This window comes from Maylandia zebra, linkage group LG18, assembly GCF_041146795.1.
Source record: "Maylandia zebra isolate NMK-2024a linkage group LG18, Mzebra_GT3a, whole genome shotgun sequence".
Taxonomy (NCBI): domain Eukaryota; kingdom Metazoa; phylum Chordata; class Actinopteri; order Cichliformes; family Cichlidae; genus Maylandia; species Maylandia zebra.
This window is the reverse complement of record NC_135184.1, coordinates 22280678-22299994: the sequence shown is the minus strand read 5'-3', so window position 1 is coordinate 22299994 and position 19317 is coordinate 22280678. Positions and strand designations below refer to the sequence as shown.

The 19317-nt window shown below is 40.4% G+C and overlaps 2 protein-coding genes across 3 annotated transcripts; one reads left to right on the top strand and one right to left on the bottom strand.

Annotated features, from left to right (window-relative positions):
- Nucleotides 1-9651, top strand: LOC101475895 (GRAM domain-containing protein 2A). The gene is made up of 13 exons (XM_004542465.4): nucleotides 1-267; nucleotides 904-1047; nucleotides 1197-1242; nucleotides 1839-1908; nucleotides 2162-2265; nucleotides 2594-2680; nucleotides 4025-4096; nucleotides 4203-4262; nucleotides 4368-4458; nucleotides 4605-4661; nucleotides 4765-4846; nucleotides 6771-6881; nucleotides 7583-9651. The coding sequence occupies exons 1-13, from the start codon at nucleotides 227-229 to the stop codon at nucleotides 7596-7598; spliced, it is 981 nt and encodes a 326-aa protein (XP_004542522.1). The 5' UTR covers nucleotides 1-226; the 3' UTR covers nucleotides 7599-9651.
- Nucleotides 9652-10949: 1298 nt separating this feature from the next.
- LOC101476191 (alpha/beta hydrolase domain-containing protein 17A) lies at nucleotides 10950-17896 on the bottom strand. Of its 2 annotated transcripts, none has more exons than XM_004542466.3 (6): nucleotides 17719-17896; nucleotides 16922-17007; nucleotides 15691-16175; nucleotides 15324-15518; nucleotides 14079-14258; nucleotides 10950-13249 (listed from the first exon to the last, which is right to left on the bottom strand). In XM_004542466.3, exons 3-6 carry the CDS (start codon nucleotides 16170-16172, stop codon nucleotides 13024-13026), a joined length of 1083 nt encoding a protein of 360 aa, XP_004542523.3. In that variant the 5' UTR covers nucleotides 16173-16175; nucleotides 16922-17007; nucleotides 17719-17896; the 3' UTR covers nucleotides 10950-13023. The 2 variants fall into 2 exon arrangements, with proteins under 2 accessions (XP_004542523.3, XP_076732521.1); XM_076876406.1 differs by having other exon boundaries at nucleotides 15691-16172.
- Nucleotides 17897-19317: the final 1421 nt, after the last annotated feature.

The window sequence follows — 19317 nt, the reverse complement described above, 5'->3', positions numbered from 1 at the left end:
CATTAAAAGGCAGCCGTCAGGAGGCTGTCTTTGTCCTTTGTTTTTTCTCTCATCTGTGTTCACCTGGCCCTTGGTGATTTAGAGTCATTTCCAGGAAATACAAGAGAAGCAAAGCCCTGCACAGAGCCAGTAAACGTGGATTACAGACATAAAGTTATACAGTTACACTATGTATTCGAGTGTATGACTTTGTGTGTGCGTGAGCCGGAATTGTTTATGTTCCATCATGACTCTGAAAAACAGGAAATTCTCACTGGACAGCTCTGGGTGAGTGTTTATCTTATCACATTTCCTCCTTTGTGCCTAATGTACATGTTTTATCGGTTGACAGTGATATTGACTTTTTAAGCGTGCAGTGTAAAAACAAAAAGCCACTCTAAATACCAGCTGTAGAGTACAGTTTTTCATTGTGCTCGGGCTTTGTGGCGGCTGCTTTTGCAAAAGTAAAACCATCCTCCGGAGAGCCAAGTCAGTTGCCCGGAGACAGCAGACTAACCACCGGTCTGCGAGGCAGACAGTCAGAAAGTTGGCACAGCTGGTGCTTAAAAGGCTGCTCAAGGACTTGGAAGAGAGTGTAGGAACAGCATATTATTTTCTTGTACCTTGTTAATGTTCAAGAGTGCTTTGATGGCGATCAGATCTTTCTTGTACCTGTTGATGAGCTCCATTCATCGTTGTGAAAAGTCATTCTGTGACTGATGCAAACAAAATAGCTGAAGATTGTAACATTTTCCCCATCGCCACGCAGGAGCTGGCACCCATCCATCAGGGAGAAATGCATTAATTTCTATTTTGCTGTGATTTCATTACCTTTTTGGTGTTCTATATTGATAGCGTGTGTCTGTGGGTAATATAAAAGCTGGATCATCAGTCTGACATTTATATCCTGGTCTCTTGGGACAGTATCGTGGAAGGAAGTGATATTTTTGGCACGAGAAGAAGCAGTTTTAGATCTAGTACAAAGAAAAATAAACAGAGCACGATGCTGGACGCAGTACAACTGGAGGGCCAACTAATTCACAGCCTTGACTCCAACATGGCCCTGAGGTAGAGTCTTCCTTCATCACTACACAGGGTTGGGGGGTATTTACTAAGTATTGGATGGTTTAAAATGTTAAAGCTGCACAGACTGTCAGATATCTCCCTGAAAACATCCTTATCTCATTTGTGTTACTATTGTGCCTTTGTGTCATCAGAGAGCAGACCATAGCAGAGGAGAATCTTCAGCGATCAGATGATCACGTAAGCCTGCTTCCCTTTACCCTGCTCCTTCTTGTTCCCTTTTATTCACAGCACAGGAACTGAGGCGGCCATGAATAATGTTTTCACAGTGGCAATGCATTATGTTCCAACATGAAAGCAATGTGACAAAGTGAATGCAAGAAACCTACCTGAATATGACGCTCTACTTGGATTTAAGGGGCTTTGTGGTTACCTTTAGGTTGTTATTTATCTTCTTGCTTCAGGGCTGAGTTTCAAGCTAGTTTCTCGTAGCATTTTCGGACATCCCAGATGGGAAAGCTTTACAATGTAACATCAGATACACATGGTTATCAACTACATGAATGAGGAAGTAGACAATTTAGAGCCACGAGTGATCTAAACTAGAGTTCAATGCAGGCTGGTTATTGGCCATTTACCAGGTATTCAGAGACAAAGCAAATTCTAACTGCTGGAGGGTTTAAATAAGTAAATGTTTGATGACAAGCTTGGCAGCTCAAAAGTTTGTATACTGATGCTGAGTGCAGGTCTCGAAGTCAGTTAACAAACCTGATTCTTCTTCTTCTGTATCTGAAACAAGTCTGAATGAAAACCTTTTGTTTCTTTATTCCCTGCAGTACTTCAAGCACAATAAAAGCTTCAACAAGCTGTTTCCAGAGATTCCTGTGTGGGACAGCCTGGCACACGGTGAGCTGAGCTGAGGTCCAGAGGTTGTAACTCATTTGCGAATATTGATTATGGAAATGGCTTCGCAGAGTGTCCCCGATGTCTTTGCTGCCAGATGAAGTGCCACTTAATGCTTTGTTTTCCAAGCGGTCTGGGGTGACTGCACGGCCGAAACGCTTCAGTAAATGTTTCAGCAGTCATGGCTCTGGTGTTGTGTGGGTATCACCTTAGAAACAGTGACCTAATGCCTTCGAACTGTGTGTATCTGTTGCAGCTTTCACGTGTTCCCTGCAGAAGGAAGTGCTGTATCACGGAAAACTCTTTGTTTCTCAGAACCATGTGTGTTTCTACTCATCTGTGCTGCTCAAAGACACCAAGGTAACTCAAACTTACACCACACACTGAAATGTGATGGCAGGAGCTGCAGTACTTGGACTTTCCCAGCTGCAAAATTACAATCAAAGGGAGATCATTTGGATTTTCTAGATAAAGATACAGAGGAGCAGTCAGCATTACAAGTCCAAATCCTGGTATTTCACTAGGATTTTTAGCATTTATCATACCTGAAGAGAGAACGACACAGCAACTTGCTCTGGGGTTTGTTTCTGCTTGTTTCACTTTGTGAACGTTTGGCATGTCATTTTACTGTAATGAGCTCTGTAAGTTTCTAAAGAAAACCACACTCATTACCATTCATACATTGCAGGTGGTGATTCCTGTTTCCAGCATAAAGGATGTGAAGAAACATGGCTCAGCCCTGTCTATGCTTTCTATACAGACTGCTGAAGAGAAGGTCAGCACACACCTTTAAAAGTAGCAGTTGAGTCTTTGCATTACAGATGTAAAGTGTAGTTCTGCGGTTAAGTATTTAAATCAAAAGCTATCAGAAACTTAACTTGCTCTCTAATAAGCTGGCTGCTTTGGTGCTCAGTATCACGGGGAACCCTGTCAGGGTTTCTGGCCTCAATGACGAAGTTTACATCTAAAGGGAATTATAGTTGTGAAAGCAGAAACCTTTCTTTATTGTTGAACTTCTTACCTACAACTCAAAGAACTCCATCCAGCACTTTTCTTCCACTTATCCTTATCAGGGTCGCCCAGCTACCACAGGGCGAGAGGCGGGGTACACCTCAAACAGGTCGCCAGTTTATCGCAGGGCCTCAAAAAACTGAAAACATAATTTTTTAACTGGATACTTTTGAGTTCAGCTAAGTTGATTCGTGTAAGCATGGATGATCGGGAGGTTTTGGTTACCTCCACCACACAGGTTATGCTTGTGTTAGCATTTTGCATGCGTGCATGTCATTCTGTCTGTAAACACGATAGCTCAAAAAATTCTGAATTAATTCTGATCAAACTCTGTAGAGGTGTAGACTGAGGTCATGCTAACAGTCATTTAAAATTTGGCTTACAGCCACCAAGGACATAATTTTATTATGACTTTCTTACGTACATTAGAATAACAGGTTATAACCGTTTAAATACAAAACTTTTTTCACTTTATATTTGGTAATTAATGGGTAATTTTTTTTTACTAAACAATAAAACAAATATTACACATGTAGTGTTTCCAAATAAATAAAAAAAACAATGAAAATAATTAAAATAGGTTGAAACAGGCCAATTAACAGAAGTCTGCACTACAAAATTCTTAAAGTATGTTTAAAAAGAACAAAGAAAACAAGATGAATGTACAGAAAAATCTATATTATTCCCTTAGAAGTAAACGCTGCTCAGTGAGTGAGCTGCCTTGGTGGACATTTGTTTTCTCAGACTGCTTGTTGTGTAGTTTTTACCTTTTATAATGTGTATTATGTGTTCCTTAATATGTGTTTTACTTTGTCTACTGTGTACGCGCAAAATTCATTTAGAAACCAGCAGCACAATGTAGCATCTGGTAGCATTCATTTATTTACAAATGACGAGATCTCCAAAAATAAGTGTTCATTCTTGACTTGACACAAATGTACCGGTTGGTTTAGCAGCTGGTAAAAGGAAATGATGGACAGTGTGTTAACTGTGATCGGGCCTCCTGCAGTGAGCCTGACAGCTTGTCGAGCTAACATTGCAGATTAACTTTCCGGGGAAACACTGAGATTTAAGCCTTTCCTCTGCTTGTTTGTTTTCTCTCCCTCAGTACTCGTTTATGTCTTTGAGAAACCGTGAGAAGTGTTACAAACTCCTCCAAAGTGTGTGCTCATATGCGCAGGTACTGCTGCTGCTCCCCGGACACACATGCAGGTGCAGGCATCATTTCTCAGGCTAACACGAGCTGTTGTTTTTTTCTGAACTTGTTTTTCATTTGTTTCGAACAGGCGGAGGCTGTAAACAGCAGCCCTCATCTGGCTGTTGCAGAGAACGAAGCTCACAATCCGGTAGGTTTGACGCTCAGCAGCTGCAGGAATCTTGTAGCAGCTTAGCGACTATCTTGCCATACTGCGTAGTGATAAATTATCTTATGGCATCTCTCTCTTTGTCAGCAATTCTCCAGTTTTTCCAGTTTGGACGACCGTGTAGATTTTCCGAGCAGTGACTCTCTTGATACCAGCTTTCTTCAGACGTCCAGTGAAGGTAAAGGAAAGACACTAAAGAGCACTGATGGGTGATCATCACCGCTTAATGGTTTTGACTTTAACTGTTAAAGTTCACTTTTCTATTTGAAAAAATTACATTAAGGGGTTTAATTGCTGAGCTTACTTGTCTTAATGTCTTTTCAGGCCCCAGCACAGCCAACTCCACTCGTCAAAACAGCATAATAGATGAAGAAGACAGCGGTGTGTATTCAAATACAAACACACACATGTTGCGGCCATACAGAGTCGTGTGATTGTAGAACAAGTATTAATTTTTTTTATTTGTTTTTTTGGTCTATGTCAGCTGGACTGTGGATTTGGAGGTTCATTGCACAACTGCCAGAACTTAAGACTCTCAGTGTTGTCTTCCACATCTACATGGTGCTGTGAGTATAGTTTTCAGATTCATAGATAAATACTGCTTGAAATCTGTAGTGAGCAGTTTCTTTGTAGAAGGAAGAAAACATGATGTACCATTAGGGTCATCTCAACAGTAACGATGTGGAAGGAGATTAGAAATTTAAAGACGGCGCCTTCACCCAGCTTCTGTGTTATAGACCAGCTATGTGGAAGGCAGATTGTGGACCTGAACGCAGGACTCAGGGAAACAGGAATAAATTCAAAAATCGGCTTTATCGCTGGTAATACACAAGAGTGCAAAAAGATCTTTAGGGACAACACAGGGTAAGGAAACACAACATCCAGGGACTCCGACCAGAGTTATTATAAGTTCACATTTTCTAATTAGCTTTTATTTTTCTTTGATTTTGACTTTTTGTTTTTATTTCAGTTTAGTTTCCAGCGTAGATTTTCACCTTTCAGTTATTTCTTTTATTCTTTTTAAATGTTTACCCTTAGTGTAGTTTTTATCCATTTCAGTCTTAGTTTTATCTTGTATGAGTGACATATGTCAGAGGCGAGATTTAGGAAAATCAGTGTAGGTATTACAATAAAGACACGGAACGTTTTAAAAGCAATTCCCTCACGGTCTTGTCTCAATAAAGGCATCAATCAACGTCTCATCAGGAAAGCCGTATTAAAATTTTTACCGAACTAACAGATAATAAAACCCAGGATATTTCCTCTATATTTAGTTAACTATAATAATGAGGGGAGCGGAAACAGGTGGGAGGGCAGCTGAAACTAATCAACAAAACAAGACAAAGGAAGTAAAACGTGAAACATGACACAGAGAAATAAGATGAGCAAAATACAACAGGAAACAAGAGACAAAACTGTACAGGGAGATCAGATTAAAGTGAAACAAAAAGACAAACATACAGACAAGACTGAAGGAACATGATGGGAACACAAAAAAGGAACTAATTAGTCCGAGGTCATCTAGGTCATCTAGGTCAACTAGGTCATCTAGGTCATCTAGGTCATCTAGGTTAACTAGGAACTAAAGGGAAAAGTTTTCTTGATGCATGCTCAATCATCCAGGTAAGGAAATCCAAAAAAAGTTGATTCTGTTCATCTGGACGTAACATTTTTGGTGGGAGAAACATTTCGTCGCTCATCCAAGTGACTTCTGTACTCTCAGCAGGTTTCCCCAATCTTATAAACAGTACATTTGCACAATGACTGAAACTAGCACCACTGAAGGAACATTAGGCTGTGAGGTCAGCTTCTTGATCATTAATATGCAAATTGTCATGACCACTGATCAGCAACCACTGCTCAAGGTCTTTGATCAGTGGTTGGGGTTGGGGAAACCTGCAGTCAGCAGAGACTGTAGACGTCACTTGGATGAGTGATGAAACGTTTCTCCCACTGAAAACGTTACGTCCAGATAAACAGAATCAACTTTCAGGGGGTAAAAGCAGGAAACTATAAATAATTAAACATGAATCACTTCTCAAATCAGAAGAAATCACATAAAAACACAAAACCCAGGGTCCATGACAACACGATTCTAGTCACAGCTGTGAGTTTGACTGAAACTGACTGTACATCCTAAAACACTGAAGGTTTGAAGGGAAAAAAGGACCATGAGCTATTGCTTTATGTAGAATTTTTCAGCAGACCAAAATTCATATTTTTGAGGTATAAAACTGCAAAAGCACTCACACATCTACTGGATCTTGGCATGCTTTTTTTTCTCATACTGATTTACTGGAATGGCTGCAAACTCTCCAGGAAAGACAAATATCTAAACCTTGGTTGTGGAAATGTTATCAAGGCTGCACACAGATCCAAGTCTCTGATATCCTGCTGTTAGTCCTGTACAACATGTACTCATCCTAGACTCTCAGGCTGTAGTTCTTCCTGCACAACACACATTCAAGACTTTACTGTGGGTGTTTGTAGGCTGGTGTTGCTCCTGTTGGTGTCCGGATACATCGGGCTAAGGATTTTAGCGCTGCAGGAGCAGCTGAACTCTTTGGGAGCTTTGACTGACTGGTCTTCACATCACAGAGAGTGAGTTGACACATGCACGCAAAGGGGAAGCCACAAAAAGAAATCTGTTGAGGAAGGGGGGGGTGTCTCAAACCGGTTTTTGGAGACTTTTTTTTTGGAGACCAGTTTTACTGGTTCTTAACAATAACACAAGGAAAAGAATAGGCTTCCAAGGAGAATCACACCCACTCGGGATTATGCATTTTAAACTGTAGGCAGTGAAATGATGCTTTGCAACAGGCTGGAAAATACGCCTGAATCTCATTGTAGTTAAATTGTTTTAGTAATGGGAATGGATGTAATAAGTTACATGGGCAAAATAATCAAAATGTATCGATACTGTCCTCTAGTTTTAGAGGAAAATATTCAGCTTTTTTATTTTTGCTCTGATTTTGTGAGGCTGTGTTTAGATGTCGATTTGTTCATGGAAAACATGTCATTACGCCGTACGAGGCATAATTAGATGCTGAGCTACCTCGCATTTTAAGTTCAAATTATCTCCACTTTAACCGGCTTGCATCTATAATTAGAGTCAACCTGAAGCAGTTAAAGACTTTGTTTTTACATTTTCAGTATTTTTTTATTACATACCATTTCAAGCACATGGGAGTTTCATTTGCATTTTCATATAGTAAGATTGCCACTTTACTTTATTAAAAGATTAGTACATGCCCCACCACTGCTCTCTGTCTCATGCTTGCTCCTTGTTTTATTTTAACCAGGTACCAGGAAACATAGCTGTTGGCTGAGATCTTTGACTGCTATGATCCTTTTTGTACATACTGTACCATTGTTCTGCTGTTGTTTGTCCAAAGAAATGTTCAGTATTGCACACATACTGAGTAGACATGGAGCTCCTGTGGTAGCACGATGTTCTACAGAGGGCGGAGGTCAGCGTTGGTGTGTCTGAATCGAGGCCACATGTGGTGAACGACGTGGATGACCGATGGAGGACAATATTTTCTGTTAAGAGCACATTGATTCTCTGCTGACTGATCAGAAAGTGAGGGGAGGCTCTCCTGCATGGAGCCATATGGAGGCAGTCTGCTGAAGCCATGTTTATTTGCTGGCTGATAAACGGCTGAGCTCAGCTAGCAGTAGTTGGCTGTCCTTTTTCTTTTTTTCTTTTTTTTTTTCCTGGAATCAACACAATCTGCAACATTGACAACAAACTGAAGATGAAGAAGAGTATAAATGAAGCAATTTGTTACTTGATTTAAATTGATGTTAAAGAATTAATTTAGGGCCCCATATTGCGCTCATGAACTGCTGGAATCCGTAGGCATGCTTTAGAAGAAGGCTGGTAATGACAAGAATTAGCCAGCAGAGGGCAGTCGCTTCCATTAAACGCAGACGAGAGATGAGATTTGTTTCAGTTGCACTCACTGCACTTTCACACCGACTTGAGGCTCTGATATTTAAACACAGTCAGTGAGTGGTTCATTAGTCCCATCATTAAACTTATTTCATACAGGGCTTGTGCACATTTTGGCCAGTGTTTTCCTTGACTGCTCCATGACTCATGCCCAACCCTTCATAAATTGTATGTAGTAAACAGTACTGTGCAAAAGTCTCCAACCACCTTTTGTTTCTTTCTATTTTGGCAGGAAAATGGAAAGTTTATGCAATTTATTTGAATTTGCTAATATAAATGGAAAGGCAACGACAGAATTCTAACAAGGGTTAAAATCAATATTTGTTATGATCACCTTTATTCTTCAACACTGGCAGCTTTCTTGTAATTAATTTAAGTAGTCTTCAGGAATAGTTCTCCAGGCTTCTTGAAGGACATTCAAAGCTCTTCTTTGGATATTGGCTGCCTTGTGTTTTGTTCTGTCAAGATGTTCCTGCACTGCTTCAATAATGTTGAGGCCAATCCATGACTGATAGTGTTTCATTGTTAGTTTTTCTGTACAGGTTTGCTTTTCCTGCAATGGTAGTGTGTTTGGGATCATTGTCGGGCTGAAAAACAATGCTGTAGCAATCAGACACTTTCTAAAATGCATTTTTCTGCATGTAATTTGCCATAACTCAGCCTTTTCTCCATTTCTCTTCATTAAGAACAGCTTCTTGACAGCCATCCTTCCACTGAGACCATTTCTGATCAGGTCCAGGTCAGCTCTCTGCTGTTTATTAAGGGCAGAGTTTCAACTGCTCATCAATAGTTTTTTTTAGGCCTGACACTTGTCAGTTTCCTACAAATCTTTAAAAGCACACTGCACACCATGCAGAGATATGCTGTGATTTTTGGCTAATAGTTCTTTGAGAATCACCTTGTACCCCCCAAAAAACTATTTTATGCTAGTTAAACTGTGTTATTGTTGGCATTTTCTTAGAGATAAGAACAAATTGAAAATGGCCAGGGACAAGGGCCAGACTGAAAACGTCCAAAGACTTTGAGAAAGCCTGGAGAATTATTTCTCAAGAAAAGGTTCAATGAGAGTCTGACTGCTTGGAAGCAAAATATAAAGAACTGAGGGACAGCTCGAGACTCTTGCGCAGTACCTTATATGTGTCAAACTATATTTAGGTACATAAGTTTTAGATAAAGTGCAAATGCAATATAAATTATATTACATGCTATTTTTATTTAAAGCTCTACATGTCTTTCAAATCTTTATGTCAATATGTACTGTAATTTTTCAAACGCTGCCTCTCAGGTCTTGTACTCCAACCTATTAACTTATTGACTTTGGAAAAATGCAATGACTGTCTAAAATCAACCCTACCAATTGTATCTTTTTGTAAATAAGTGATTTTATTTTGTTGTCCATAAAAAGGTCAAGATTCAGTCCCATGAATTAATTTCATTACATCATATTCTCAGTTCAAAAAAAGCAACATAAAATTACAAATCATAATACAAAGAATAGAATAGGTAAGTACAGTAACCATATAAACAGTCCACTAATATTATCTAGCCCCACCCGCCCGCCCGCCTGCCACTGCCCCACTCTAGCACAAAACTCAACAACACATCAGTTAGTATCAGCGATAAAAAAATTCAAATGTCCCTTTTTTTTTTTCATTTTTAAAAAGCGCTTCAATGTTTCAATGCCGTGAGTTCAGCTTTACCCTCCCGCAGACTACACGATAGATAATGAACCACCCCCTCATTTGCTCCGCAAAACACAACAGACATGCATACAGTTTCGGTTTTTTCCCCACTGTTACCCCCGCCCCACCCCACCCGCGAACCCCCACCACATCAATAAACATTCAAGGCCAGAGGATACAATGTACATCAACTATAGTGGTGCATCAATAAAACGGTAGGTTTCCACACAGTTTCTTTGACCCCATGAGTGAGATGTGGATACAGAGGATTCCCTGATAACTCGACCTGTCAACGAAAAACTCAAAGACACTGTTTACTTCTAGAGAGAGAGAGAGAGGAAATAAATAACTCTCAAATTCATCCGACAGTTCAGATCCCTGGTTCGAGAAGGTAGCAGTTTTCCGTTATTCAAATATCAGACAGAAAAAAAAAAAAAAAAAAGCCACAAGATGAAACCGGGAATATTCCCCAGTTTAAAAACAATTAACAGGAAGTTGAGTGGTGTTCAGTAATTCTGCTCCGCTGCTTACCAAGCCCCACTGGTACTCCCAAAATGAAGTAATCAGATCAGTGCTAGTTCAGTAAATGTTCCCTTTGACAAAACGCAGCTGCTATCACTGACACCGGCGGGTCTGCTGTGCAGTAGGCACCTTCTCATGCTTTTTTTTCAGGGCCTGTTAGTCCAAACAGGACTCTTGTATCTTTGATGCTGGCCTTTAGAACACACTCTATAGTAATGAAGAAGACACAGAAACTTACATTTTATACCCTTATTACACTTTGGATACTTTGTACAATAGTGCTGAACTTAAGACCTGCTTTCGTCATGCTTGATCTGATATATATAAATGTGTAAATATACTGTATGAGACAGTATGTGTGTGTGTGCGGGTGTGTGTATGTGTGTGATGATGTGCAAAGGTGTGTGTATGTGTGTGTGTGTCTGTGTGTGTGGTGGAACCTGCACCACACCAACAGTGAGAGGCTCAAATATGGCTTGTGTCACACATGAAGCGTGCTGCCACCCATAAAAGAGCTCCTGTACATTTAGGGCCACGGAGGTTAAACCAGAGCTAGTAGACATGATCTCCCTTCACGGCAACCTGATCCGAATCGCACTGTTAGCCTTTACCATTAACATGCGTGGTTCTGAAACAACCCATGGCCCATTCTAAAACAAACACATTACAATCATGACGAGAAATAAAACAACAACAAAAACACGCTACAAAAATTTTTTTTAAAAATGTGCGGAGGCTGACTAACCCTGGTGATGAGTGCTACGGTAACAAGACATCGAAATCAACTTGTGCTGTAAGACTACAAATTCTCAGTACACTTCTAATGAAGCACGGTAATTCAGAATAAAATGAACATAACATCTTATGGTTTAGGGGGAAATGAGCAGCTATTTTGTCTCCTTATTCCTTTAGAGCCTCTGAATCCAACCAGAGCATCAATCTCCACAATTCACCAGAAGAAACTACAATTATTCACAACCTTCTCAACAGCTGCACTCCAGGCTTAAAATGTACAATCTGACATCTGCTAAATGTGCATATTTGCTTCTTTTTTTGTCGTTGTTGTTGCTGGAAGTCACATGAGATGAATGACACACCTGTGTATATATATGTGAAGCGACAACCAGCAATTACCAGCTTACAAGTAAGACTGGAAAAGTGGAGGGGAAGCCAGCCTGGCTCTAAGCAAAGGTGACAAAATCCACTCAGCAGCCACTATAAACCTTACTATATAACCCTTTGTATGTGACATGCAGTTGTTTTATGGGGTGTTACAGGCTGGACAACTTCTTTTCTGGGTGCAGTCACCTTCTGGGACAATTGTATGTGTGTCCCAAATTGCCAAACCTTTCCTTAAATCTTGCCAAACCCATGCACTCCAACCTCTTAACGTCATTCATTAGTACCTGATGGGCAACAGATTTCTGTTAAAATGCGAGGTGAGAAATACTGAGTAGACCTGCTTTTCTATAGCAGTATTGTTAATGTGCCTTCTGACAGGCTTATTTCCATTTCAACCACTTATTAATGAGTATGAAAAATGTCAAACTATACATGAAAAAAAAGAAATTAAAATAGTTCCCTGTGGCATGTAGCTGCAATTCTGCAGACAGTCAAATGTAACAGCCGGGAAATAACAGGGAGGCTCACCATTCTTTGATCTTTTTGGAGACAAAATAAGAAAAGAAATGTATGAGACACCTAAGAGCCATAACACTGTGACAGTACTCCAGGCTTGTCCCTTGCATTTCCACCATAACTGACACCAAAGGACAGGAGATGGACCCCCAAAACCACACAAAAAAGGAGGAGGGTAGTGTTTGCTGGACAACTTGGTAAATGCCCTGGCAGTCAGATGGATGTTCATTAACAGTAAACAAGGAGGGGAGGAGGAAGGGTGCACGTGCTTGACCAGTGTTTGTCCACAGGAGAGAGAACTGGTCAAGCTGTGGAGGTATTCTTCATACATACAGACACAGAAAACAAAACAAACAAAAAAACACCAATATCTGATAAATCTCCATAAGCCTCCTCCACTCTCAGATGTCCAAGTCATCAGGATGTCCTTCATTTCTATCAGCGCTCACCCACACACAAACGTGTGAACACATTATTCAGGTGTCACAGGTCCATGGGGGTATGACTATACAAGCAACACTCACAGTGTTAGCACACACATTCACCACCAGACACTTCACCATTACATCTGTATGCCTTTTTTTGCGACAACGCACACCGTGAACCAGGTGAAGACATTTTAAAGCTGCAAATCAAACTCTTCCCTCATTAAAAACTGCACCTGTGAGGTTGTTTCTTTATCTACTGTAGTGTCATCTATCCTTATTAAAAATGTTCTAACCTTTAAAACAGGAAACAGAACATAGTTTGTGTTTGTGTTTAACCTGAAGGTGTGCTGCTTCAAGACACACAGATGTGACCAAAAATCACACAACCCCTTTAGAGCCCCCCCCTCCCTTCACCCATATTTCTATGCAAACATGCCTATATCCACCCACCCCCCCACGTATTCACAAATACACACACACAGTCTCATTCATACAAACACAGAGAGGCTGTGTGTTTCTCAGGCATGCTGTGCAGCCAGGTCCTGGTTAATAAAGCGTCGTAGCCTCTCCAGGTACTGACTGTAAAGCTCAATGTCGTTGTGGCCCGCTCCCTCCACCCAGAGCGGCTCCACGGCCTTGGGACAGCGCTCGAACAGAGCCAGGCCGTGGGAGAAGTCGATCACCTCGTCCTCTGTACCGTGAATGATAAGCACTGGAGATGGGATCTTTGACACCTTCTCGATGCTGGAAGAATATTTACAGAAAATGCAGAGAACGGAATCAATTTCTCTGTCCCATTGTAATGCATTTGTCTCAGCACGTCTTATGGCATGCAGATTGATTTTACATCTAATCTCTTTTTCTTTTTTGAGGATCTGCATTTGAAACCGGTGGTTCTATAAGATTTTTAATTTCTTCTGTAACAAAGAACAGCATGTGGTCATTCTGAAGGTTTCTCTGCAATCTATCTAAATGCTAATAATTTCAGCAACAATCGAAACATGGTTAAACTCTGTATCATTCGATTTGGTTGTAAAACAGTACAATTTTCCAATCTTTCATTAAAAAAAAAAAAACATTTACAGAGCAATGAGCAAGTACGAGGATTTAAAATGAACATTAACAAAATAATAAATAAAACCCCCTGTGCATCTGCTTTTTCCAAGCAGTCCTATCAAGTCTATGAAAATATCTTCAACAGACCACATCACACTGCTATACATCACCATTTAGAAATAAAGTATTAATATCCTGCAAGGGACTATATATAAAAGTAGCTTTGTGGCTAATCCAGGCATATTTATATCGATATGTTCATTAACACATGCTCTGTACCTTTTAAATGAACTGAATTTAAAATATGATGTCTCAAACTATCGCTCTATTGCAACAATCAACACTGTTAAGAAGTTAGAACATACAGATGGACTAATTCTGCTTCAGAAAAGAACTGAGACGCTAGTCAAGTTTCCTTTTCACTTAATTAAACTGTAATAATTCACTTAATTCTAAATGACTTCCAAGTAATCAAATCGACAGTCTTCAGGTTTGCAGTCTTGGGAAGTGAACTTACTTTGGAAAAGCATCAAAGCAATATGTTTTCTTAGTGTCGGGGAAGGCAACCCTCATGCCGGAGGTGAGAGGAGAGTGGAGGACCACAGCAGCACACTCAAACCGCGATGCCAAATCAACTGTAGGCACCGTGCCGATGCTCTGTCCGTACAGGATGATATTCTCAGGGCTGATGCCGTACCTGAGACACAAAAATTCACGTTTCACAATAAATTTTGGCAATAAGTGACACAGCCTGTCCCCTAATCAGAGAGTTGGTGGTTTTATTCCCAGCTCCTCCACAAGACAAAACACTGACTGCAAGTTTGTCCTGATCCTGCACAGTCGCCATCAGGTGTGAGAGTGGGTGAAGAGGAACCACATTACCTCAGGTTAACAAATGCTATGCAAGTGCAAACACTGAACACAGAAATATGTTGAGCACAGTGTACAAGTGTGAAACTTCTCATGTCCAGATAAACGCTAATTTTCAGACTCGTGCTCTGAACGGTTTTCTTCCACCCCTGAATATTAAAGAGAGAACACGCTGTGCAAAGTTAAAGCGTTTTTTTTATGCTTGCACACATAAGCTTGAGTTACAGTAGTTAATCTGTTTACTGTTTGCTGTAATTGCTAGTTACACTCACAGTTTGCACAGTTGGCAGGGTGATTAGGCCAGCTGGCAGGATGGGGAAAGAAAAGAAAATGATTCGCGTGAACAAGAAAAAAATAAATAAAAACAAAAGGGATTCATGCATGTAAAAAAGTTTGGGGGAAAACTTGTTGAAAAGCACAAACATACGTGGCATAAGCCACAATGAAAAGCACAAAAATAAAATGTTGAAATAAACCAGAATCTTGTTTTATTTGTTCAGCGTCCTCTGCGGTGCCATCTGGAAATGTTAATTTTCTACCAACATTAGGCTCATTAACTATGATGGCAGCAGATAAACAAGAGGGACAAGTAAGAAAGAAGAATATTAGATGCACCACTTCACGTAGAGCACAGTATGTCATCCTACTGTTTGACTGCGAGCCACTGTTTAGCTGTGACTACACTGGCTGAACGACAGAGAGAAGCCACTGTGGTCAGCAGGGAAAAAGCTTTCATGAGCCAACCAAATGTTTTTTTTGTTTATTTGGGTTTTGTTTTTTTCAAAAAGTTACCAGTCAGTGATGTAAGTGGCCCTTAAAAACTTAAATGGCATTTCATGCTTGCTGCCCATTAGGTTTGGACCCACCAAGGACTGAATTTGGGCCTTCTTACCTTGAGCGCAGGGCGTGCCAGGCAGCATCAATGTCAGCATATAAGTTCTTCTCAGAAGGCTTGCCAGTGCTAACGCCGTAGCCTGAGTAATCATAAGAGAAGATGTTGCAGTTGATGCGGGTCCCTAATCCGATGTAGAAACTGCTCATCTGGCCCAGGTCTACTGCATTACCGTGGGAAAACAGAACAGTGAACCTGAGGGACAAAGCAGAAAAATTGGAAAAAAGGAAGTTAGGCAGCGAGTTGTGCGGCCCAGGGTTGGTGTGAAATCCCACAAACAACTGCATTCTAAATACAGACACACAAGGTTGTGATCCACTTATCCAAAAAATGTCTCATGGTTTCCAGGTGCTGCTGTGCCTCTCACCTGGCATTTGGGGCACAGCGAATGTACATGCATCCAACCCTGTTTCCTCGGCTAGATCTGGTCAGGAATACATCCGTCACGTCCAGCTCTCTCTGTGAATACTGGAACTCTGCTCTCTCTGTGAGATGCAGCTTCCACCTGCCCTCACTCCCAACACTGCTGCCACCACCACTGCCACTGCTGCTACCACCACCTCCTCCTCCACCACCGCCGCCACCACCTCCAACACCACCGCCGCCGCCTCCTCTGTCACCTCCGCTAGCAGTGCTGAGTCGAGAGCGAAGTCCAGGGGCTCCGAGAGAAGGGAGACCAGTCGCAGACGTGGACCCAGATGCCGCTCCAGCCCCAGAAACTGGATCTGGGTCAGGGAGAAGAGCATAGGTGGGCTCTGGGGGGAGGAAAGCCAGTTTGGCTGCAATGCGGCTTGGGCATGGGGGGCAGCAGAAGAGGCAGCATAGCTCTCGTATGGACAGACCGTTCATCTTCTGGTGGAAATACAGATATAGCAGACAGAATAATTAGGAGTCAGGAAAAACAGAACAAAAACAACATGCTACAAGCAAAGCCTTTAACCACTAGTTCACAACAGGGTTTCCCACAGTTTCTTTCTTTGTTTAAATTTTTTTTTTTTTTACATATTTATTATTGTTTGGCTGATTAAGCTTACAACGCTACAATGGTGCAGTTGATAGAACTGTTGTCTTTCCTTTACATGTTATTTCTATGTCTTTGTGGGTTCTCCAGGTACTCCAGCTTCCTCCCACATGCCAAAGTCATGAATGGGGTCAGATTAATTAGTGATTAGCGAATGGTTGTTCTGTCTCTATGCAATAACCCTGCAAAAATTGGTAACCTGTCCAGGGTGTACCCTGCCTCTTATCTGGACTAGCTCCAGCCACCCACACCCCACCAACCTTAATTTGGATAAGTAAAAGATGGATGGAAAGATGATTTAGTGTATGAGAAGAGTAGTGGTATCACATCATTCAGCAAAGGAAAAATATTTAATCAGTGAGGCAAAGATTTAAACTGCCATCTGCTAACTACACTGAAGATGAGATGTGATGCCAAAAGAACTATAAGTTAATTTAAACAGACTGATTGGTGAAGAGTGTTTTTCAAAGTGAATAAAAAATTCGGTTTTGGGTGGATGGCTACACACAAATAGTTTAACCACCTCTGCTAACCAGCTGCCTTGGGGAAACCCTGCTATGTCCTGTTATGGACGTACCTGGATTCAAAAATCCCAGTATCTTGAAATCTACTGGCACACAATGGTGCCAACGTCCTCTGGTCTTGTCACTGAGCCAGCTGGATCTTTTTTTTTTTTTAGGAAGAAAAAGAAGAAGATGAAGAAAGAAAGAAATGTTTAAAATGGTTTTGCGTCGCGCAACACGACAAAATTATACATGGCAATATACAGTTACAAAGGCGTGGCCGCTTTATGAGTCTCAGTCTAAAACAGTCGCCGCTGCTTTGGATTACATTTAGGTCATATACAATTATAAAAGTCAATAGCATCCTGGAATCGTATGAGGATGAGATCAGCTTTGTGGAAAGTATGTGACAACCCATTATTTGTCTGCTGTTGTTGACATCATTGCACACGACCCATAATCTTAAGTAAATATGAAATATTTAACTTCAGGTGTGGACTGTAGCTCCTAACCTCTCAGGGGGAGATTAAGGTTATTTAGATACCCTTGAAACGGGTGGACAAGAGTGCTTAAATTCAACACCCCCTCAGCAGACAGTCACACAGAGCGATATGCTAACGGTAGCTACATGGTTAACGATAATAACCTCTAGTGTTAGCCATCGATGTTGGCTGTATAACTGCAGCAGACTGCTGGCATAGCAATGCATGCGACCGATGAGCTAGATAAGGGCCACGCTGCTGCTGCACACTAGCCGGTGCACACGTTAATATCAGCTCCGAGTCGAATAGATCATCACTTAGCGTTAGCGAGGCAAGCAGCTAGCGGCGGCTAGCTCGTTAGCAAGGTATCCTAAATGCGAGCTGCTTACCGATTCACAGTAGGCTTGGAGGCAGGAAGGTGTGCCCCTATTTGTACACAGAAGCAGCACAAGACTTCGATATTCCCTCTTTTGCCTTGACATGGATGATTTTACTCAAGTGTACTAACAGCTGTCGGTGGCTAGCTAGCTGATATTCATGGCAAACAGATTTTTTTTCTACTACTGTCTTACGACAACCGGAAGTGACGTAAGAACGTAATCCCTTTTATAGCTTTATTATAATGTGACAGCAATAATTTATTATCTTGAAATTTATTTTTTAATAGATATTGTCCGCAAGTAAATTTAAACAGTGACATTCAGTTATCATTTTATTTATCATTGTTTATTATTGCACACTGTCAATCTTTTCTATATAGTGTCAGTTATATGGGTAACACCAGTGTAATTACAAAGGACAAAATAGGTGGAGGGGTTTACAAAGTTCTTCAAAATTTTAACAAAATAATAATACTAGTACTAATGCTAATACTACTACTAATAATAATAGTAATAATAATAATAGTAATAATAATAATAATAATAATAGAGCATATTTAATCAAATCCGTGAATCTGGGAGATTAAATTAAAATAGCTCGAACAGCAGGTCACAGAAGTAAGGGTTGTTTTTTTTTTTTCATATTCACTGGAGACAAAATGTATTTGAAAATGTGCTATTTGTTGGAACAGCAGTGAGGATGAGCCAATGCCACAGTGCAGAAAATACTCAATCAGTAGTAAATATGCTGCATTTAAAATCTTAATTATAAGCCCAGAAGTACTGCAAAATGCAGCTGTGTCGAGCTTGAAGGTGCTTATTATGCAGCAGAATGGATTTATGTGCGTGTGTGTGTGCACGCTCTATTATTTCAATAACATGGAGTAAAAACAAAACAAAATGAGACCAACTAGATATCAGTTATTTTATTTATTCTTAGTTTTTAGGAAGTCCTAGCTTTCTGAATGCAAAATCTTGTCTTTGTTTACTGCCTCCACAATTATTTGCACCCCCATCCCAAGCTCTCAGATCCACTGCATTCTTAGCACTCACCACTCACACTAATAACCCTCTCAACCCACTCTTCGCATTATGCCCAATTATGTGATGAAGGACTTAAAAACAGAGACCAATGTGGCATAGCAGCCCTTCAAAATTCCTTACTGACTTAGTTTGCATTGATCCAGACATATCTGTGTATATGCATATGTAAAACTATTTGTATAACTATGTGGTGGGAAACAGGGTGGACAACCAATGTCCTGATACCTACATGTGATGAAATGCATATGTCTGTAGGTAATATGAGACAGAGAACTATAAAAGAGAGATAAATGTAATAATACAATACCTCAAATAAGGTTAGTAAAAGAACATGGCAGGAAAAAGAAAAAGAAATAATATAAATACAGTATGCTAAACTAACCTTATAATGAATTTGAGAGCAAGGATATTTTTATTAATTATTTTATTTTATCTGATTAACACTTTTTGCTTGTTTGTGTGTTTGTTTGTTTGAGTTTGCTTTTATGCAATGAATAACAGATATATATCCATATATTTTCATGTCTTTTTGCTGATGTCGTTTACAATTAAAACAAGTGTTAT

Coding starts and splice junctions, on each gene's coding strand:
- LOC101476191 (XM_004542466.3), bottom strand. CDS start 16,172: ATGAACGGTCTGTCCATACGAGAGCTATGCTGCCTCTTCTGCTGCCCC. Junction 14,259..15,323: donor TGGCACGCCCTGCGCTCAAG/GTAAGAAGGCCC, acceptor TTTGTGTCTCAG/GTACGGCATCAGCCCTGAGA. Junction 13,250..14,078: donor TGCTTTGATGCTTTTCCAAA/GTAAGTTCACTT, acceptor ATATTCTTCCAG/CATCGAGAAGGTGTCAAAGA.
- LOC101475895 (XM_004542465.4), top strand. CDS start 227: ATGACTCTGAAAAACAGGAAATTCTCACTGGACAGCTCTGG. Junction 1,909..2,161: donor GTGGGACAGCCTGGCACACG/GTGAGCTGAGCT, acceptor TATCTGTTGCAG/CTTTCACGTGTTCCCTGCAG. Junction 4,263..4,367: donor AGAACGAAGCTCACAATCCG/GTAGGTTTGACG, acceptor TCTCTTTGTCAG/CAATTCTCCAGTTTTTCCAG.